The following is a 23,043-nucleotide window of genomic DNA, read 5'->3' on the forward strand; positions in this document are numbered from 1 at the left end:
GTGCCGTAAAAATATAATCACTGAAACCTACCCTGGTTACAGCTTGATTACGTCTCGAATCTTTCCGAAGTGTTTTCCGGAGCTGGCTACGTCTGGTTTTTAGAGGGCACTGAGGGGCCCAGGCGTCGGGCTCCGCGCGGAGGGGAAGGTCTGTGGGCGGCCGGCAGAGACCTTGCAGCGTATCCGGGAGGGCGGCGGGTGAGAAATTTGCTCTAAATTAAAATTCAGCGTGTCAAGTACAGCGAAAGTGCTCGTGAGAGTCGTGGGTGTCTGGTTCTGACCTTTGGGGAGCTGCTGTGCTCTTCTTCCTCGGAGGAAAACGTTGCTCTTGCCGCGGCCTGCTCTGCTCTCTGCGCATCTGGAAACGCGCAGCTAAAAGCATTAATCCCATTTTGACTTTCCACTTTTTCCGACCTTCTCAGGCTGCTGCTGCTCCGATACCCTCCATCCCCGCTAGCTTTGTGTCTCTTCTGGAAATTATTAATGATCTTTTTTAATGGCCTAGACGGTGCTAAAAGCCGCTTCTCTGCATTTTACAAGCTTCCAAGAATGCAAAAAGATGATTCTTTATAATATCTGAAAGTTGCCAGCAGGGGTCAGGCTTACAAATAATTTAAGCAATTCAAGCTACATATTTATAAAGCAGACATATTTTTATGCTGAACATGTTGAAGTTCAACCAACTTCTATGGAAAAGTTTTGCAACTTTTTCCTCTTATACGCCTAATTAATAGGAGAGGTAGCTCCGTAGCTGCACCTGAGTGTTCTGCTGCATGATAATTTCTGGACTGGCAGATGGGCATATTGTTTGTTCTTATGGTACAAGGATTTTCAGCTTAATTTAGATCATTTACAAGCGAATGTTATCAAGAATATTAAAAAATATTCTAGAAAAGGATCCTGAGAAAATCAGATGCAAAGATCAGTGTTGATATGCATTAGTTGCACCGTTAATCACAAGAAGTTAAAATGCAAAAGGTGAGGTTCTTGAGGCGACATTAAGGTTTTTGTGCTCTGTATTTAAATGCAAGCAAAGATGTTCTGCTGCACGTTTTAAAATAATTTGTCATGCCTAGCAAGTCTGCTAGAGTCCTCTGAAGGACTCAACCATCGTTTGGCTAAAGCTGATATGGTTGATATTTGATATGACTTTTCAAAGAGCTTTCAGCCAAAGGTCTTAAAGAAGCTTTCTCTGATGGGATAAGGAAGGTTCTTTCCTGCATTAGTAAGAATATAGAAACCACACAGGGCTGGCTGTCCCAGTGTGCCGTTTGCAGTGATGGCCTGTAGAGAAGTATGCGAATAGGACAAGCCTGCTGTATTTGGCAGGAAGGTCTCCCAGCCCCTCGTGTATCATCTCAAGGACTTCCTGAGCCAGAGGCAATATCTTTGTGTTTCATGAAATATGCTGTAGTTTTCTTCCATTAATTTCTTTATTTTAGTTTATGTTACAGAAAGTTAAAATATAGAAAATCAAAGAATAAATAGTCTTCACAATATTGAGGGTTTTCCAGCAGGTCCCAGAATAGCTTTTGTTTGGGAATTGTTGTCCAACACAGAGAGTTTGTGAGTAGTGAGGTGACAACATTTGAGAAGATCTGAAATTATTCAGCTAATCAAATTGAAAACTGTTAGGAGCTGCAGAAGATTCTTATGATGCTGCACAATAAAATGGGAGATGAAATCCTACGTCGATAAATGCAAAACCATGCACATAGGAAAAAATGTATTTGCCTATACCTGCACAATAGTGGGCTCTAAATAACCTGTTATCACTCAAGAAAGAGGTCTTACATTATTGTGAACAATTCTGTAAAAATAAGTTAAGTGCTCAGTAGTCGAAAAGATAAATAGAATACTAGGAATTATTAGAACAGAAATTGAGAAGAAAACAGAATGCCTCATTGTAGCACTGAATACATCTGAGTACTGTTTGTAGATCTAGCTTTCCCCATAGCAAAAAGCCTGTATAAAACTTGCAGAAGTACAAAAAAAGGCGATAAAGATGAGCAGAACTATGGAAAAGCCTTGATGTGAGGAAGGACTAAATTGAGATTCTTCAGGAAATAATGGAGGAGGCCTGTAAAGCGGTAGTGGAGAAGGGGAGTATGGAACAATTATTCACAACTTTTCATAGCAGAGCTAACAGGCACTCAGTAAAGTAATCACATGTGAAGTATAAAACAAAATGAACTAATTTTTCATACAGCACATAATTAAATTGTGGAACTTTCTGCCAAGGAATGTTGTGAAGGCCAAAAGTATAAATCAGATCAAAAAGACATTTGACACATTCATGGAGATTTTAGCTGTTACTGGTTATTAAACATGATGGTCCAGACTCAATCTCCGGTTCAGGTAGTCTCATTTGAATTTGCCATATATTGAAGTTGTATATTTTAATTATACATTCTTTTAATCTTATGTTAATCGTATAATGTTGTATACTTTAATCATGTATTTTAATTGTCTCATTAGTATAGCTTTGTGATATTTAACACAGGGAGAATCTGCCAGTGTTTGTTTTCATTTTTTACTTGATTATCTGTGGTGGGACTATGCATGAACATAGCATTTATTACCTTTCCTTTCCTCTGTAGGCTGAAAATTGAAGAGCTGGAAGCTGAACGCAGCAAGCTGGAAGGGGAGAACAGAGCTCTGGAAATGAAACTGGAGAAACTAACTCTGCAGGTAGGAAATGTGGCAGGTCCAGAAAGGCTGGAGAACCTGACGCAATCCCTTTGCCAGAGCTGTTCTACTGGACATGCCAAAGGGAACCTCACAACACGCAAATTCTCAGGCTGGGCAAGGCTGCTCTAGGAAGCCTGTGCAAGCTGCACCAGCATACCTTATCTTTGTTTGAATGTGTTATGGGAGTGTTTTGGTGTCAGATCTGATCACATGAGTCCAGATGCCTTTTTTTCCAATACATTTGTCTGGAACCTCTTCTTTGTCATCTTCAGAGCCTTAAAAAAACATTCGGTGTTAGAAAACTCTACTGCCATAAATCATCAGTCTGCAACTTCATTCATGCCAAAGTGGATGTGTTAGACAGGGCTTATCAGCCAGTAATAGATAAGAAAATTTGAGGGCTGTCTACAGTGAAAACTCCATTGCTGTTACCAGTAATGGAGACGGGGACCTCTAGTTTGTGGCCTCATTAGGTAGGAGTTTTCCAAGCCATGAAGCATCAGTGCTGTTGAGAAGGTGATGTGACAGCATCTGCAGACCACAGAAAGAGAGGAAGAAGGTGTGGAATCAGAGGGGTGAAAGGGTGTTTTGCTTTTGCTGTGTTACTGTAGGCACTTTATCGTGATCCTTTTGCTGAGGTAAATGCTGTCCTATATGGCAGAAGGAGATCTTTGAATTTTCATTCTAGATACATCAGTGAATTTGCCCCCTCCCTGAAGGAGGGGAGGAGGGGAAGCCTGTAGCAGTGGGGTGGACTGTCTATTCAGGCTGCTTTCATTTTGGTAACATCTTCCCTGTGCAGAGAAAGGCAGGAGAGTTGCTTCAAGCTTTTGTAACATTTCCTGTTTGAGAGGTGCTGGAGTGAGCAGGAACCTGAGCCTGTTTGTTTAATCAAAGCCCATCCTGCTCTGAGTGGTGTTATCTCTCCCTGCTGTTCTCTCTGATATGCTGAACAACGCAGCATTGTAGCATTTCATTCTCTTAATTTTTCTTTCTTTCTCTCTCTCTTGTTTTTTTTCATTTTTGTGCAAATTGCTTCATGGTAGAAAACCTGCAGATTTGAAATTACCCAGATTTCAGACAGACCATTGATTTTATCTTGACACCTATTAGACGCAAATCAAAAAATTTTTTTTTATTACCAATTCCTAGAGACAGGGGAAGTGACAGCTTTGATAAAGCGGGGAGCTAAGAGCTGCTGAGCATCTCTGCTGAGCCACGTTTAGTGTGAAACCTGTCACCTGGCTCCCCTTTAATTGGGTTTCAGTCATCAGAAGGAGATGAAAGCTTTGGGCTGGTGTTTAGATGCTCAGGTCTCCAACATACAAAACAGCAGCTTTGGTTTCAGAACAGGTTACAGCTCACTCAAATTACATTTAATCTGTCATCATTGTCTCAGAATAGCTGCTGACTTGCCAAGCAGTCCTGACCAGAGAAGTTCCTATTTTCTTGGTGATACCTAGACATGCTCTACTTTGTTTGCTGGTATTGCTGAAACTGTAATGTAGCTCTTGAGATACCAAAGCCCCAAGCTTTTCAGAGCCCACCTTCAATAAGGAAAGGTCCAAACCCTTCAGTGTAGTCTTGCTTAGTCTCTGCCTTCTGGTCATCCATAGAGGAGATCAGCAGCAGCTACCATTTATGCTAGCTGAGCTTTCAGAGTAGAAACATAATACAGTGACAAGTCGGGAACAGGATGGGACCTTCATACTATGGTAGAGCTACTAGTTCCCTGTGTAGGAAGGCTTGGGTGACATAATGACAATTGTACCGTTCACCAAAAAAGCCTTGATAGTTCATCACAGGATCCCTATGGCCTATGTGATAGTTCATTAATGGTGCTCACTTTTGCAATATGGTATTCTACACATCAGGGTGTTGCAGAGTGAGTTAGGGGAGAACAGGAATGACTTGCAGACAGAGCAGAGAGAAAAATATATGGGAAGGATGAGATAACATGTAGGTGCAGAAGAAGGAGAAGGAAAGTGGTCATCTCGCTTAGCAGGTCTGAGAAAGAAATCTGCCAATCCACATAAAGGCTAGTTAGTGAGCTGAATTAGGGTAAGCATGCTCCTACATCGGCTTTGCCAAAGCTGAGGATATGGCTTTAATTCTTTGTTTAACAGGAGGTAGCTCTACTCTTCCTTAGCTTTTCACTTCGCTCTATGTCTTAGAGGATTGGCTGCCAAAAACATCTTCTCCAAAGCAACAGTGAGTAAGGAGGAGAATATAACTACAGGAATATGTAAGCTGATTGCCAAGATGTCAGTGTCAATCAGTGGTCAAAACTTCAGCACTCCTTAGAGGGTAAAGTGTCAACCTTCCCAATAAAAGTTGGTGAATTTTTTTATTCACCTGGAGCATCAGATAGTTTGACAGTCCAGGCTTAGAATGACTTTTTCATAAGCACACTGGAAATGATTTCTTACAGCTCAAACCCACTAATTTAGGATGAGCTCAGAAATTCACCTCTTCTATCAGTGCTGAGAAAATATACTGAAAATATTATTATACACTCAGATACAGTCATGTTGCTGATTTGACATGTTATTTATTCCCATCTCTGAAAGGAATCATTGGGAAATGATGGGTTAAAATAACTTCTCTTTATCACAAAGAAAAAAAAAGCAAGACAGAGTTTACATACAGAAATAACAACATTTTACTGAACAGAAAGACTGGAGCGAAATTACAAACATGGGAAAAGCATGACATCAGATCAAATAAAGGTATAAGAGAAATAGGGGGTGGCATCAGACAAGGTAGGAAGAAGATGTCTAACAAATCTTTATCTGCAGTTCCTTCTTTTTTTTAAAAAAAAAAAACTAACTCTTGCTGGAATTGTATCTACTAAATGAGAGGTGCATAGGAGGGATGTATTAAAGTTGTGAATTTGGAAGAAGAAGAGGCAAGATTTAGAAATAAGGCTTTGGCTGCTTTTACACCGTACCGGACTAAAGTCTGTTTAGTTCACAAAAGCCATGTGCAACGAACAAAATCTAAGAGGATATAGCTAATCTTGGTAACCCAGAGTTCAGAACTGTCAAGGCTTGACTGTATTGATGTGTGGAAAGGAGTTCTGCTTTAAAAATGCTTGCCTCCTGTCACATCCTTCTGTATCCGAGTAGTGGCACATGGCTTTTGCCCATCTCTGCTCTGGCTGCTATTACGAATAGGCCATTTTGTGAACTGCATGACCCTGAGCGGCTGCCTGGAGGGCAAGTGCGCACATTGAAAGGTACTTTTACATTAGATAGGTATGTGATTTACACTCCCTGAGCTCAGGATTAGCAAGTAAAGAAATTGCGATATTGATGGCTATCTGCAGCAGTGTATATAGCATCTGACATCTCTTTGTATTCTCTCCTTGTGTGGGGACAGTTTGAATTACGGCTGAAGACGCTTTCCACCGCCACAGCCCCCCTCTTCCAACACCTCTTGGCTCTTGACACCCGGCTGCAGGCTGCATTGATTTTCCTTCACTGATATAAAGACTTTAGCATGGATATTACTGGTCAGATCTTTACTGCTAATAAAACCCTCAGATTGCAGATACACAAGAAATGGTGGAATTGTAGAGAAATGACACCTTGCTGAGGGTGCCCCCCATCACCCAGGTCATTATCTTAAGAAAAACATTGGAACTGTGGCTTGAGAGAGGAATTCAATTAATATGTGAAAAGGGCAAGTTTAACCAGACAATTTTATCTCCTCTCCCCCACCTTTCTCTCTTTCAATTAAACCAAAAAAGCTGATACTCTTTAATCTGGGAAAGCAAATGCACTGTTACTCCTTGGCCTATGCTGGACAAGAGTTGCCGAGATTTCAGTAAAGGGTTTGGTTTGTTGGGTTGTCTGAAATGGTCTGGACTATATCCCCGATTTGCTGGTGGAAAAGTGCAACTTGAGGCCTGGAACACGAGAGACGGATCAAATCAGTGCTTTTCGGTTAAAGTGGGAGGAAAGACTTGTGAAGAGGGTTCAATTAGCATTTCTTACTGCTAGGAGCCTTGTGTTTACAGGCAACCAAGCGGATGTGAAGTGTTCCTTATGCAAATACTACTCTCCTGCTTTTCCTGCTCTCCTCTACTCTTGGTGTTGAAGGAGAAGAGATTCTTCAAGTTTGGCTGCTTCAAGGAGGATTGATTAAAATCAGCTGCGGTAGGACTTAATTGGATCCATATGCTTGGAGAGGGAACAGGACTAGTTAGAACTCCTCGTAATTAGTTCACAGCTGGTTGACGAGGAAAATAAAACTCCAGTTAGAGCTCAGAGAAGTGGATCTGTACAGATAAAAGACAGGGAGGTGTTGTTTTTTATACTAAGATGTGTTGAGGCTTGAAAATTATCTAGTCTGGTAACCAGGCGAGCAGTCTCATCCCTTCACATATCCCTGTGTGTGTGTGTTTATGAGGCCAAATGGAAGGGGTCTTTATTTTCTTATTTGTTTCTGAGTAAAAGGCATCCCATGTGATTGCTGGCAGTCAGGGAAATATGAACAGGGTCACAAAAAGCTGGGAGAAGATCTCAGGGACTAGGAGAGACCCTACAGGGGTAGCTGGGCTGTGTGAAAGGCTCACGGTTTGGCAGAAACTCTGAACTGGTCAACTTTGGGTGTGATGCCCCTAGTCATAGGAATAACTAATTGCAGTTAGCCTTCTTGCCAATGTGTAATATAACAGCAACAGTCATAAAAATGCAATATTATTTATACATATTTAAATAATTGATTTTGCCTATTATCTCAAAGAGCTCAGAAAAGAAAGCACTGACTAGCTAGTTGCGAGTAGGAGCGTCTCTCTGAAAACCACCCTACGCAGCAGGAGGTGGACATGGTTTTTCACCGTGTTTTTTAATACAGGGGAGGAACAAAATAGAAGTGCTTTTGTACGATACAAGGCAGTGTAATTTTAGGATACTTGATCCACCCTGAGCACTACAGCAGAAGAACTGTGTTGTCTTGAGTGTTCTGCTGGTTCTGTTACCTGAGCTAGCCTCTCAGCTGGCTGTTGTTACACCAAGCTCAGCTTTGGACCCAGCATAAGGGTGGCTTAGAGTGGCCCACTCTGTTACCTAGAGCAGTCCCGAGTAAAAGCCTGAGCTGAAGCTGTGTGTGAAAATGGGATCTCTGAGGCTGGATCTAGTTTGGTAGCACATGATGTGGGGACACTCCTCAGAAGCAGCCCTGGCTAGAAGCTGGTATTCAGTCTAAATTGTGCTACTGGAAGAGAAGGGGCTGGATTCCAGCCTATGGTGTCCACAAAGGAACTGTCTGGGAGTAACTAATGCCACAAGAGGCATTTGTGGCTAATCTTTCATGCTGGCGTGGCTTTATTAATTTATTCGAAGGTGTTCATGAGTGTTTGTCCAGTAGTTCCATTCTAAATGTCTAACTTTGCCATTGTTATCAACCGTTTTACAGTTTAAGATATGAATCTGGTTAAGCTAACTCTCAGTTTTTTCCAGGCTTTAAATTGGTTATTTTTGAACAAATTAAAGTATAAACCACTTGCCTACTCCAGCAGTAGTTGTGTTGCAGCTGCGATGATTTGAAGATAGGAAATAGGCAAGTTTTGCCGGCAGAGGTATTACCATTTCATCGTTTTATTAAGAGTAGCTGGTATACTTGGAAAGTCGATTCAAATAGAGCAGGTGTCTGAAGGTTTGTCCTATTTGTCTACTTTAGGTCATATTAGTCGGCCTGCCTAAGCCAGCATGTACCCGCAGCGGTTCATTTCATCAAAGCGGGAGGTTCTCTGCAGGGGAGGCTCTGCGCAGCGAATGGTGCTTGTCTGCTTTATTAAGTTCTCCTCTTCCAGAAGACAAATGTCCATTGGCAGTGAGGGTGCTGGGGCATCTATGATGTTCTCATGTTTCTTTTTTCCCCTTTTCCTTGTAGTCTTTGTGTTTGGCCTAGTCTCCCTTCTTCCTAGCATTACGTTTTGAGGGGCCAGCAGACCAGCACTAGGAGCTGTACTCCAAGCACAGATTCCTCTGCGTGATCCCCTATGGCAGGCAGGGAACTTTTCTCCTCTTTAAGCATTAATGACTCATTTTATAGTTAGATCTTTGGCGGCCAGGCAGTAACTAGCTTGGAGTTAAGAGCCCGAAGCAAAGTTGAGGTCATTTAACAGTCTAACCGTTCATTATGTGACCAGTGAAGAATGATGAATGAATCATTTACACTGTTATAAAATTAAAGGGACATTGTCAACCTTTCAAGGTTCCCTAATTGACCTCTCAAGTGCTCGTGAGTTGTCTTCCTGGATTATCTGGATGCCTTCCCTTTCACAAAATTCCCTTCCTTTTTTCTTGCTTTGTGCAGGCTGCAGTCCATTAGCCTCTGTGGCATAGCTTACCCTCATTGAAAACCTTGGGTGGTCAAGTCTGTTGTTCTTGTTGTTTTGTCTTTTTAAAGTAAGGGCTTGTTGGATAGATTTGTGTAAACTGCTTGTCTCTCTTCGGTCAGGTATAGCTTTTGGCAATTCCCTCACTGAAGGAGCATATTTTGGGGTAATTCAGGGGGATTTAATAACAAGATAGAATAGCTGAGAACGTCCAGTGGGGGAGACAATAAAAACAAGATCAACTAAGCACAAAGTGCAGCTCAGGTCTGCAGAAGACCATATGAGTGTGCTGCCCCACTTATCCCTTGCGCTGAGCTTCATGGCAATGTGTGGAAGCGGCTGTGGAACAGAGCAATCTGTGCCCCTTCCCTCAGACTCTGCCGAGTGTTATCAGCAGAGAGAGAGTACTTGCTACCACTCTTTGGGTCATTCCACAGTTTTGCTCAAAACACCAAGTAGTTTATGTGTGATAAATGTCTACGTCGCCCTGGTTACGTTTATACCATTTGCCATTAATTACTGGCTCAATAGCTCAAGTATAGGCCAGGCATTTGGCTCAGGCATTTGCATTCCCGCTTTGCAGCCTCATTGCAAATATGTTTTCAGGCATTTGCAGCTACCTTGACGCTTTCAGGAGTCTCCCTGTGACCTGAATGCCTCTGCTGCTCACCGTAAGCGTGAAACCTAGATATTATGAGTAGCCATTCATGGCAAATCAGGGCTGTGTGATGCCTCCCTAGAACATTTGAGCCATTTGAGTATCTCGCACAGCGAGATGGCTCTGATTGCAACCTGGGCTGATTGAATCGGGCTACCGTGGATAACAATAGCACGGGAGATGCTATGTCACCGGCTGTAACATGCTAGTGATTAGAGAAGCAGCGCCGTAGAGTCACCGAGCATGTACTCCAGTTGTTAGCATGAGCAGAAATCTCTGCTGCTACATCTTCCCTTCTGTTACTGCCTGAGCTAGTTAGGTTAAACAACGGTCAAACCACTTTGCTGTGTGGGTATCTCTGGTGTCACAGTAGACTGCCGAGGGTATGTGCTAAAGTCTCACCCAGGTGGGTTCTGGGGAAAAGAACTACCTGCAAAATGTGCCTATAACCTGTGCTGTCTAAAAGGATGGTGTGTTATGTGGGAGAAAACGTCTGGTATCTTGTGCGTGTGGGTTTAATACTGGAGAAAGTCCTAGACCTGGTGTAAAGTGGAAGGAGGGTAACACCTGTTATACTCTTTGCTTTGGGGACTAGTGACACCGATTAGCTGTGGCTATGCAAATATTTGTGTGTGTTAATTCTGAATACACTGGAGTTACTAGAATTAAGAGTAACTGGAAACTTTCCTTGAGATCAGAGAGGAGAAGCATAAACATGCCATCAAGTCTTAGCTTTGTCATTAGACAGTTCAAGGAGAAGTTGTCTTGGCCTCACCAGACCTCGTAAATGTGATGTGCAAAGTGGATGCCTAATAAAACAAGGACATGCATGGTACAGGCTTGCTAATGTTTGTTAACATCAGAGACCAAGAGTGTGCAGATTCGCGTTTGTGCAGGGAAACTTTAACAACATGCCCTTTAAAAAAATTTTTTTTGAAGGAGTTTGCACGCTGAATATTAAGCACCTGAAGCTCTGGGTTTTGCTGCCAGAGCCAACCCTGTATCTGTTTATTTCATGCAGCGCCTTTCCCAAAGTTCTGCAGAAGCTGATTAACATTTGCATAATACATTTAACGAGAAAAATCCATAATAAATTCATTAATGTACTTCTTCCCCTATCCCTGAAAATATCAGCAGTTGTGTTGCATCACACAGCTCATTTAATGAGCGGAAGGGAGGAAGGGTGAGCACCGGCTTTCCCACACAGCTGTGTAGCAGGGAAAGGTCACCGCACTCAGCGTAGCTACCTGAGCACGGAGAACTCGCTGCACTGCTGAATGGGAGAGGGGAGCTGGGGAAGGGGGACGGCCCCCGGGAAAGGCCACTGCACCGGCACACGCGAGGCACAGGCTTTACGCGGTGGCATCTGGGCCAGCTTGGAAAATTGGTGACAAGCGTAAAAATGGAGATGGGAATATTTCTGCACCCAGGTGGGGATTGCCGCTGGTCCTCTCCGTACGTGGAGAGCTTTCATGAGCAAAAAGTCTGGCGGCAGAGAGACCACTCTGTTAGTGTTGTATGGTACGGACAGGGAGGTGAGAAAACACCTGAGTAATTTCAGCTACTATTAAATTTTCAGACAAATAGTATTGTTTATAAAATGCCCCCCCATAACAACATGTAATGGTAGATGGCAAAATAGACAAAATAGTAGCATCTACAGAAGACTCCTGTGCAAGAAGAAGGTTTTACTGGTTTCACCGAACCACATTGCTGACGAAAGCCAAGCTGAGTAGCTAGACACAATAGTTTTAGAAAGAGACTTCACTTTTAAGTGCCTCTAATCTTATTTATAACACTGCAAAGGGGAAAAAAAAAGTTTCAGGAAATGATAAGAAGCATGACTGTCCCTTTGTAGTTTTCCAGTTTTTCTGTGTAGTCATTTGATGGCACGAATTAGTTTTCAATTGTTCCTTCTTCGTTTTCTATTATTCTGCTGCTGCTCTGAATTCTGTCGTGATGTCACGGAGACGAAACACCAATGTCGTTTAGGACCGCCGGGAAAATAACGTTCGGCAAGGTTTGTTTACTGAGGCTTTACACTTTTCCTTGATTTCTGTGAATAGACACCGCGTCCATGCATCGCAGCGCTCTCCCTCTTTGGCTTTTTTCATTACTGGTTATCATTTCAGCCTTTGTTTGATGCCCCAATTACTTCTGAATTTTTGATTAACATAAAATAATAGATCACAGTTTCTTGCTGCCCTTGTCTTTGCTGCCGCTTCTGTTCTGCTCTGGCGTTTTGCCATGGGTCTGTGTAAAGTCAGAGTCTTTCAGTAGTGTTCTTCAGCGCTTGCATCCTTCCGATAAGGAGACCGAAGTTGCAACGTGGAGTTTTTCCTTTGCCACTTGGTATGAGGACAGCCGGGCGCAGTCTCTGTGAGACAAAAGGTCAGCGTGCGTTACCTGGATTATGGAAAAGATATGCAGTTGGAGTTCAGCTGAGTTTATTGTGGTGGAGAAGAGGGAAATCTGCCCGTTCTGTGTGCCAGTGAAGAGAGGGCAGGGGTAGCAATATTGGTAAAATACACGTGAGGAAAAGGGAAGATGCTCTGCACTGAGCTGCTGAAGGAAAGGGCGGCCTTCTTCAGAGAAGCTCATTTTCTTTATGTGGCCTCTGCCGGGGCATCCAAATATGTGAGATGTTGGTGTTATCTTACACATCCCAGAACCCTTTTCTCTGAACAGCCTGACCTATCGCCTGTTCGAAGCAGGAGGCAGAGTGCTACAGAAGGAAAACGAGTTTCCCCCAAAGAATTTGATCAAATAGCAGGAGGGGACCTTGATGCTCTGTCACTGCGGCGTGTGCGGTGGAGGCGGTCGGCTCTGTGCTCCTACCTGGGCATGAAGTGGAGCTGAGGATGGTGGTGGAGCAGATGCCTTTTTTTTTTAACCAGCAGTGCCGTATATGAGGTGGTGCAATGTGTCTGTTAAGCCCCGTTCTGATGGATAGAGTATGGGAGGGTGCGCTGGTGACCTGACGCGTGTCTCTCTCTGTTTACCCAAGCAGGAGGGTTTGGCACATCAGGAACCCTGCTTCTTCCCCTGATTAATGTTTAAACCATGTATATCCTTAAATAATATAGAAGCTGTGCCTGTTCCTTGCATTTTTTGGCAGGACATTCAAAATGAAATGAAAGTCCCCTGAAAAAAATATTGCATGTGTTGGACACACCGTAAGATGTTCAGTCAAGATCGTGACCTTTCAGAACAAAGACGCCGCTTTTGAAAAGGGGGTTCGTTGTGCTTCTGGCTCTAGTGAGACGAAAAACTTGAAAAAACAGCAACATGAAAGCTGCACAGCATGGATGATCTCCACAGAGATCCTCTCGTGTATTTTTGGTCATCTTCCAGTAGATAGGTTCTTTTTCTCTGTGCAATACTGCCACAGTTGCAATCAGTAGTAATTATGGAAATTTTCTCATTTTCATGAGAAGGGAGATGTAAAAAGCTGTTGGCAAAGCAGTCTCCATGAGGGAGCTGAGCTCTGGAACTGCTTTCCTTCTAGAGCTAGAAGTTGCTAGTTTCCTTCTAGAGCTAGAGTTGTTGACCGTAAGGATATTTCCTTAGGAGTCCAGAATTGGAGTTTATAGTTGATATGTTCAGTGTGCAAGAAAAATCATTGTTAGATATGTGGGAACTGTTATGATTAATATTACAGTCGTGAGGCCTCCTGAACATTTAAGTGCAACAACAGTGGGTTTAATTCCATATATAAGTATGTTTGCACACAATTGTTAGAATGCATATGGTTGTGTTTATATGCAGACATAACATGATATATGTGCATTCAGTGGAAAACGTCACCCAGATTCTTTCAACAGAATCAGGTTGGAGAGTGGTCAGAGGAACTGTGAAGGCAGCAGAGCGGAGAGGGATGGAGCTGTTAAGAAGGGATGGAGGGTGCAGCCTGCGGGTGCTTCCCTGGACATGCTGCAACCATAGCGGTTGCCAGTCTGTTCCTTTAAGGTTCACAGAATTTGAAATAAAGGAGGTAGCAATACCACAGACATTCATTACGGTCCTTTTCAGATGGATTGGGGGAAGGAATAGTGATTGTATAAATTACTAAACGTTTTCCCTGGTGCTGCCTAGTGGTTGTGTCGTGTCACGTAGAGACTAACTTCTAGATGCAAGTAATTTGAGGGATTGAACGTACAATGTTTAGCTTTTCTGCTTTCCCAGGGTCTCTGATATCTTCTGAGTATGATGCTGCTGTTAATAGTACCCACTTAGAAGGTAGATCTGTCTTTCTAGCAGGAGATTTTTACGTGGACCCTTCTTTCAATCATCCTAGGGAAAAAGTGGACACCCTACAAAAAACCTTCCTGCTCAGTTCACCAGTTTACTCCTCCTGAGCCCCTCTTCCTCTGCTGCTATCCCAGCTCCTTGTCCATGCTGTTCTACTCGATGCTCTTTACTGGTGTTGCATGCTTCCAGGGGGTCAAAAAGAGACTGAGCCTTTTAGGTGTGTGAGACAGTTACAGGGATGACGACCTTTTACCAGTTTACTCAATGGTAGCTTGTAAATTTGTTACTGGGCAAGGCTGCTTCTGAAGTATTTATTTCTTTAGGCAGTCCGATCAAGATAATGTTGAATTCACTGCTTGGAGCAGTTATCTCAAAGCCCTCTGCAATCCGACAGGTTGCCCCGTAGCCATTCCGCTTACAGCTTCAGTTTATCCATAAATCTCGTGTATTCTTTTAAATCCTAAATGAAAAGATGACTCTCCCCGTCTGAAAAGATTTTGATGCTGCTTGAAGTGTCCTTGTACTGTCAGGGAAAAACAATTGTGCTTTGAGTTTGAACTGAGAGGCAGATAAGATCACCAGGAGACTTCCACAGCAAATGCAGAATATACTCTTCTCTAACGGATTCTTAGGACTGTCTGACAAGTAATTGAATTGCTTGGGTAAGAAGGGGCTGTTGGCTTTTTTTTCTTTTTAGCTGCTGAATTTTGTGAGGGTAGGAAGTGAAAGGTGGTTTCTCCGTGCGACCCAGGATGTCTGTCAGAGATAGGGGAAGCTAATTAAAATGTCACTATATGTACATGAGGGTGATGAGGCAGAAAGGGCTGATTACTTCCTTGGTTCAAGGGACTCGGCTGTGTCTTTGCTTCTATCTGCTCCCTGTGTAATCTGCTGCAGCAAGTAATTCACGCTTTGGGGGTAGAATGAGGCCACTGGGTAAATCTGGCCTCTTTCTCTCTGGAGTACAGCGGAAAATAAATTAAAATCCTTTCTTGTTCTGCTGCAATTACGGAGGCAGTCTCATTCCAGCTGGGCGTAGGAAAGATGCTGTGTCCTGCTGTCCTGTCGTAGCCAGCACTGCCACGCTCGGCGCTGCCAGAAGCGAGCCCTGGGAGAGGTGAGCGCTGGGCTTTCTGGGCCGTTTCCGCAGCCTGCTTTTCCGTGCATAACCCCTCGAGGTGGCCGAAGCAAAGCAGCCTCTTCCTCTTCGCATCCTCTTGTTTAAAAATACTAAGTATGCCTTGATATCACAAGGGAATGACACAGCGAGATAATAAAACACGCTTCAGTATGTTCTTTGGAAACAGTAGGATGGCAAAGATGTGGTCCAAGTCGTACAGCCTGCATCATTCAAAACCACTGAACAACAGCAAATGGAAAAAAATAGGATGATCATCAGGGAAATTGCGATAATGATAAGATAATTAGAACACAGAATGATTAATATTAGTCAGTGTGGTGCTTTGGCAAGGACTATGCAAGTTGACATAATAGGCCTCTTCCATATCAAATGTGTGGTTTTTTTCAGCATTCAATTTAACACTTTCATGTGATTTTTGTGGAGTTCACAACTGAAACAGGCATGCAGCAACCCTGGAGCACTGAATGGCATTTTTCCTCTCCTATGGCTGGCCGCTAGAAGGACCAACTTGTTTCCTTTTGTGTCTGCTGGTTACCAAAGGATAAAAGCCACTCAACCTGGACTCCTTCCACGTTGTTTTGAAAGATACCCAGGTGTGAGCTCCTAAGGTGTGCTCCTTCTGGTGTGCCTGATGACAAGGGATTTCCCTAACAAAACTCTCTCACGTGTTTCATAACATCTCATTGTATCTTCTTCTCAAAGAGAATATATAAGGTTTCAGGAGACCCGACGCTGACATCCTCTTCACAAAGGACTTTTATGAATGTCTAATGCATAAAAAGACACCATCTGTTTGTCATTTGTATCCTAATGCTTGGAGGATCACCCTCCTGGCCCTTCTATGTAGACCCCTCGTAAGTTCCTTTGAGTTTTGAAGACTTGAACTGCTGCAAAAAGCTAGACTTAGGACTACATTTAATCACTGGTTTTGTAGCCCAGTTGAGTTTGGAGCAAAACTTTGAATGCAGAATGATTACTTCAGTGAGACCCTTGGGCTGCCCCATCTCTACCAGCTGCTGCAGGTCGGTGACCATTTGTTCTCCTCAGTTACCAGCAACCCCTCTTTCTTGTAGACCAGGTCATTTAGACCTTACCTTTCCCTCTGTTTTCACTGGTTGCTTCTGACCTGGCCTTAGGATATTTTTCCAGGATCTGCCAGCAGCTTTAGCCTTGCTGCACTCAGACATTGGCCAGTGGGTCTGGTCTGCTGTCTGTGTTGGGGAGTGCGCAAGCTTGGCTGTCCCCCCACCTCTGCACGCTGCAGAGAGCCACCTCACCCAATTGGCATGTCCTTTCGTCAGAGGTGTGATTAAATCTGATGGTGTTTTATGGCAGAAAATTCCCTAATCTCAGCAGGGCTTTTCTTCCTCTCACCCCTTTTCTGAGAAAATAACCAATGGTTTTTCTTTACAGAACGGGGGAGCACACTGCCCAAATTCCCCCTCTTTGCTGCGTGCCACAGCGTGCTCAGGCCTTCCACTGCTGTGAGAAAGGAAGTTGTAAAAGAACTGCAGTCATGTAGCTGTGCAGTGAATATCTAAAGACTGTTGCGTGTGGTTTGTGTCTTTTGGATTATTTTCTCTCTCCTGACCCCACCTTGAATGAAATTCCTCCGCTTCCTCCTCTCCTTTGGGCTGGGGCAATCAGCAGATGCAATCTGGGGCTGTAAGGAGGTGCGGTGGTCTGGCATGCAGAGCAGCTGCGTTAGAGCCCAGGAGCCAGGACTAACAGGGAGCAAGGCTGGAAAGAGAAGACAGAGGAATATGGCAGAATAAGATTCATTAGGGATCAGATTCGATAACTGTAAAGTGATGGGGAGTTTATGATCAAAGGCTTACTTCAAGCATTTTAATGACAGTCATTTAATCCGTTTAAAGCAGATAGATAAGGAGTTAAGTGAAATCTACAGCAGTCATCTTCCTTCTGAGCTGTTTATGAACCTGCTACGGGCTCCAGATCACTGTGAAAGGCACAAAGTGGATGACAGCTCTAGCAATTGAATAGAACGCAATGGGCTACCAGGCTTTATATGCTGATTTACACACAAAGTCGGTAAAACTTACTGCAAAGGCTTATGGTTTGTCTTAGAAGCATACGTGGTTACTCAGCTATTTTAAATATGTATGTTAGTAGTAAGAGAACTGGACAAGGGAGAGGGCAGAATTGTTATAAAGCTTTTCTGTGCTAAGTTCTTTAATTCCCAGTGGGTGCATCTCCTCCAGAAGTAGCATCGGAGTAAGCTGTTGTAGTGACAAGATTCAAGTGGACTCTTACATCAAACCACCATGTCATCTACTGTAGGAACTGTATATCTAAAAAACTCCAGGGTCAGCAGGGCACAGAAGTGGTTTCTCATCTTTTTCTTCCACTGTTGGACTTGTGCCACCTTCTGTCTCGACTTGCCTAAGTTAGTTGACTTCTTTCCTAGCTTTTCTTCCAGCCACTAACACCCGGGTTTAGGTAGCTGGATAGCTTGGTTGTGCGTGCTCGATGAGCATGGATCTGTCTCAGGAGCAGAGCCTCTTTCTCTCCAGCTTTTAGCCACCTGGCCACTACGAGTTACTTGAAGCCAATTACAGCTGAAGTGCTCTGCATGCGTGGACGTGGCTGGAGATTGTACCTTTTAATATTCCTGAAGTAGTCGCTCTCCCCTCCAACCTTCGCCTCCCAACACGGGCGCTCGCCGTGTATAAATAACGTAGCTAGCAGGTCCTGCCTCCCCCACAAACTCCTTCAGAAGAGGAGTGCTTTCCTTTCATTAAACACTTAGTCGATGTACACACACTTTTCACAGCTGTAGAGAAGCAAGCAGGGGGGGCTCTTTCTCTGCTCCCGGCTCCAGGCTTGTTGAGCTGCTGGAAGCCACGCGCTTGCCACGGCTGCAGAGTTTGAGGCAGCGCTCCGGCCCCGGCAGCGTGGGCTGCAGACCTCGCAGCAGAGCTGGTATCAAGCTGCTAAGGAGCAAGCAGCATTTCCAAGGGCTCTAGGCCATCTCGTTTCCTAGGTGCACAGAAAGTTGCTGTCCTGCAGTGGTATTGATTAGTTTTAAAATAGGGAGGTGATGAATGGAGATTTCAGGAGGTTTTGGTAGACGTGACTGCAATGGATGGCGCGGTGTGAAGCTGGCCTGGAATATTTTCCATCTGCTCGCACCGTGTTTCTGCTCATCCCAGGTGGGATCTGCTGACGCCTGGCAGCAGCGTGGTCCTGCGGAGGGGCCTGCATGGCTCCTGTGATCTCTACTTGCGATCTGCAGGGGAACAGCCTCCATCCCTTCGCTCCCAGCCTCTCCCTGCCTTGCCAGCTCCCTTTCTGCTTCATGTTCTCCTTAACCGCCTGCCTCCATGCACAGGCAATTCGGGGGATGCCTGTCACAGCTGCTGGAGGAGCTGTGCGTGTTTGAGAGAGCCCGATGAGGTTGAATGCTACTGATCCGACGTGGTGCAACACGCCATGGCATCCAGGCCTCCGAGCAGTGCTGGGCTCGCTGAAACATGCCCGTTTCCTAAGAGAGCTGGAAAATATTTTGCTTGTTTGAAAATAGGTAGTTTGTCCATTTCCCAGTTATTCTTTAAAGTCCCTGTGTTTTCTCGGCTACCGTTCTTTCCTAAGAGCTTAGAGATTGAACGCGTGAGGTCTCATTTGCAGGGGGTAATATATAAAAAGCTGGATTTTAATTCACTTTCTTCAGATAGTCGATCAGGGTTAGATAGGCAGGTCCCTGCAGGAGTTTCCCCTGACCGGACAGTGTGCTTGTGGAGCGATCAGACTGGGAGACTATCGTCCTCCCTGCCCTTGGGTGTATTTTCCACACCCCTCTAAGCACCTCGCCAGGCTTTGTAGCTAAATAAAGCCCCTCCCCTGGTGCCCCAACATTTGCTGACCATCTCACCTGGCAGAGCAATACTCCAAATTTTGCTGGGTTCTAGGGGGGGAGCTGGTAGCGCTTTGTTTTGAATAAGAGACTATCTCATCTAGCAGCTTTTGAGGGAGACAAGCACATTTGTGTGAGGTTTAGCTCAATGTACAGGCTGCACAGCTGAGGTGAAAGCACAGATCACTTCTTACAGTTGAGATAGCATTCAGGAAACAAATTGGAGTTTGCAGTTGGTAAAGATCCAGGTGGAATTCATAAAAGTGAATAGTCTTCACCAGTTCAACATGGACAAGCTCATTACTGATCCAGAGCAAGTGGGCATGTATTGAGGACGTGGAGAAATTTGGGATTTTGTGTTTTTTGTATAGAGAGGCAGCCATGTTATGGTCTTTTTGGGGGCTTTTAAATGTAGATTAGAATTATTAGCACTGAACAGAAGGTAATTGGAGAACCAAGGTGGAGATTAGTGGACAGAGCTTGTCCATTATAAAAGATAAGTTTTGTAGCTGACTCCTGAAGCTGGCTTTCATAGCAGACCAACTCATGTTCCAGGTCTTTCCTCTGCTCGGAACCATAGTTATTTACCCATCTAAACCTCTGCTTGAAGGATGCAAAGAACCACAGTCATGTTTTCGTTACCAAGGCACGGGCGTGCTAGGACAGCAATAATCTGAGATTACAGGGGTAAATTATGTTTGGAGCCTTCTTCCCTTCCAGACGTTCGCCTGCCTGTTCCACGTCCACTCTATGGTCCTTCAGGAGCCCCGTTGTCTCCAAAGGTGCTCAGCACAATAAGACTGGATGGCAGGTGATGCCTTTAAAAGGCAGCTGTGTAATATCGATGGGTGACCTGGCAGTAGGCTGTGAGCTGGGAACGTGAGAAATAGTTTATTAAGGCTCTGTCAGTTGAAGAAAGAAGATGAATGTGTGTGCAGAGTGTTTATTTTACAAGGAATGTGTGACATGGAAGTTTTTTTTTGTATTAAAAATGTTAAAATTGACTCTCATCAGACAGTGATATGATAAATCTATTAGACATCCCGTACGTGTAGGTAGATACGTATGTCAGCTGTCTTGATAAAATGACTAATTCTGTCAAATGAGTGCACGTGGCTAAAAGAGGGCTGTATACCAAGGTGTATTTCTATTCTGTGTTTTGGGACGTTTTTTCTTCAGCTTTCATATCTCAGTCTGTGTTTGTTTTTTTTCATCTCCTTCTCTCTGAGAAAGTGGAAGTGCTCAGACTAGCTGTGCTCCCTTCTCCTGTTTGAGAGCCCCCAGGATCCTCACCCCGTGCAGTAACAGCGCAGGCGCAAGCTGCTGGGTGTGGGTGCTCTGGCACGTGGCGAGTCTTTCACTGCAAAGAGCTGAGCCCGATCACGTCACTGCCATTGCCTTATTCCCAAGGGCAGCAATAAAAAATAAAAATACAATAAAAAAAAAAAAGCCTTATTCCTAAGAAGAGCAGAATGTCAAGACTGCAAGGCTAGGGTGATTTGGAAGGAAGGAGGAGTGGGGTGGGAGAAGTAAGTTTACAGTAACTATGTGATAACTTGAGAGTGTGATAGCAGAAGGGAGACTCTTTGATTTAAAACCCAGCGACCAAAAAAGTTGGCATGCAACAAATCTGCTACTATTTTTTTCACTGTAATCACCAAATAACCCTTTTATAAACTGTAGTTTTCTAATGAGATGGATTTCATCTGTATGGATCAGCGTGCATACGTAAAAGTTGTCACTGCAACAGTGGAAAAGGCATTTCCTTTAGGGAAAAAAGTGCAATCTCAATGGCTGTATCTTAAGTGTCATTCTTCTCTCCCATCACCTGAGGACTCGAGCAACTCCGCTGTTCTGAAATATTAAAATGAACATAGATTTGAAAGTATTTTTATGTTTAGAGGCACTGGTTGTAATATAATTTCTCTACAAATTAAAACTCTTCTTGAAAAAGATTAAACTGTCAGTGATAACATCTAGGTTCTTGTTATGTCTAAGAGGAATAATTGCTGAAGTTACAGAATTGTCTGGAGGCTTAGAAAGGAAGAGGAGGAATTAACGGTATGAGAGGGAATGGGTATAAGTGGTGGATAGCATACAATATTTTTGAATTGGAGTAAGTGGAATGAGTTGAATTTTAAGAGGTTTATGGCCAGAAGAGTTTCCATTTAGTCTGATCTGCTACATAATGCAAAAATACAGTTTTACCTAGAGAAATCTCTATCCAGTAACTTGTGGTTGCTCGACAGCCTGTTTTTAATACCAAATATTGGTTTAAAGATACTAAGCAATAGAGGATATATTGGTTTCCCTGGTTAGCTATCCCTATTAAAAATGTATCTTATTTCCAGTTCACTGACTTCAACATGAGCTATTGGCTTCTCACTGTGCTTTTGTTTGCTAGATTAAAGAACCATCTAGTGTTAGATTTCTACTGAAGACCCTGATCAAATTGCCTCAGCCTTCTCTGGAGTAAATGAAATAGTTTGACTTCCATTCATTTCTCATTGTCAGACATGTTTTTCAGGCCATGAATTATTCATGGAGAACATCTCACAACTTTCCTTTAATTTTGAGCAGCCCTCTTATGCGCACACACCTCACCTGGACTGGCATTATCACGGCAGTGCTCTCATCAGTGCTGCAGTCAGGGATGACAGCGTTTCTCTAGTCCTGCTCTGTTTTCTACATAGGTACATAAAAATTCTTGCTAGCCCTTTATTTTACCCCCACAGCATGAAATCGGAGGTAACCCTTAGTTATTAACCATGCCCGAAAGCCCTCTTCATAGCCATCATTTTCCAGAAAGTAGTCTGCCGTGTTGCATATATATATGTATATATAAATATATGTGTGTGTGTGTGTGTGTGTGTGTGTGTATTCTGTGCTTTGGGATGTCTCATGATGCATTTGAATTCATGTGGAATGACTCTGCCCAGCACAATCTGTGCAGATTTCGGCACTAGCTTTGCCGTTTGCTACAATCCGACCTTTGTATTATCTGCATATTTTACTGAAGATTTATTGTTTTCTGATGTATCCTAGAGGAAAATGCTGCATACTCTTGGTTCCCTGTCGGAATTAACTAGAAAATTTCACTATTAGTTCATCAGCTTTTGGTCTCTTTAAAAAGTGCTATAGTCTTATTTCATGTTGTGCTTGGTTGTTTTTTTTTTGTTTGTTTTTGGAAAGAAAATGTGATTTTGATACTGAGGCAAATATTTTACAGAATTCCCAGTCTGTTATGTCAGCACAGTTATCTTAATTAAGTAGACCTGAAATCTCTTCAGGTCTATTTGACAAGACCTGTTTTCTATGAAACTGTGTTACTTGCTTTTTCTGATCTTTTTCTTTTTCTTTTTTTTTAATGGAGCCATGTATCAGTCCTGCCTTGCGCGTTAAGGGGATTCAGTTTGCTGCGTTCGGGAAGCTTCACGGAAAGCGAACGAGGCAGCAGATAACTTGATCTGGATGGGGCTAGCCAGTTAATCTCATTTTTCCGTCTTCACAGTCTATTTGCCAGCTATTGCTGTCTCATTCTGACTGTAGCAAATGCGAAATGTGCTGATCGATCCTGCCAATGGGTGATTAGTAATTTGCCAGCATCGGCGAGGCAACACATCGGATTCGGTATTTTAAGTTGGGGAAGGAAGTAGAGAAGGAGTGATTAAGGGGGACTGAAATAACGGAAACAGATATTTCCTCTCAAGCGAAATGTAAACGCTGCGGAGCTCTGCTAAGCAAGAAGATGGCAGAGGTTTGTACTCCTTCCACAGTGATTAGAGAAAATAAATTTTTTTTTTTTTTTGAAAATATGGACATCAAAAGTGCTTTTCTTTTATCACCTCTCTTGATCTTTTTTGTTGGCTGTTGACCTGCTGGAGGATATAAATGTGTAAATTCATGCAAGATTTTTATCTTTATTCTTAAGGCCACTTTTTGCCGGTTCGGGCAGATAAATTTGGAGAAACTCAGCTACAATCAGTATCAGTTGCAGGCAGGAGCCTCTGGTTTTGGTCTCTACATCCCCTAGAGCATCAGAGCCCATTTGGGGGTTAAGCCTGTGAAAAGGACCTCCAGAT

The 23,043-nt window shown here is 43.5% G+C and overlaps 1 protein-coding gene across 2 annotated transcripts in view; it reads left to right on the top strand.

The window, feature by feature from the left end:
• MAD1L1 (mitotic arrest deficient 1 like 1) overlaps positions 1-23,043 on the top strand; it is a 371,406-nt gene that overhangs the window by 208,620 nt on the left and 139,743 nt on the right. For both annotated transcript variants that reach the window (XM_064520181.1, XM_064520179.1), the window contains exon 15: positions 2,601-2,691. In XM_064520181.1, coding sequence (XP_064376251.1) covers positions 2,601-2,691 — 91 coding nt within the window. The remainder of the gene's footprint in view (positions 1-2,600; positions 2,692-23,043) is intronic.

Source organism: Dromaius novaehollandiae, chromosome 14 (assembly GCF_036370855.1).
Source record: "Dromaius novaehollandiae isolate bDroNov1 chromosome 14, bDroNov1.hap1, whole genome shotgun sequence".
Taxonomy (NCBI): domain Eukaryota; kingdom Metazoa; phylum Chordata; class Aves; order Casuariiformes; family Dromaiidae; genus Dromaius; species Dromaius novaehollandiae.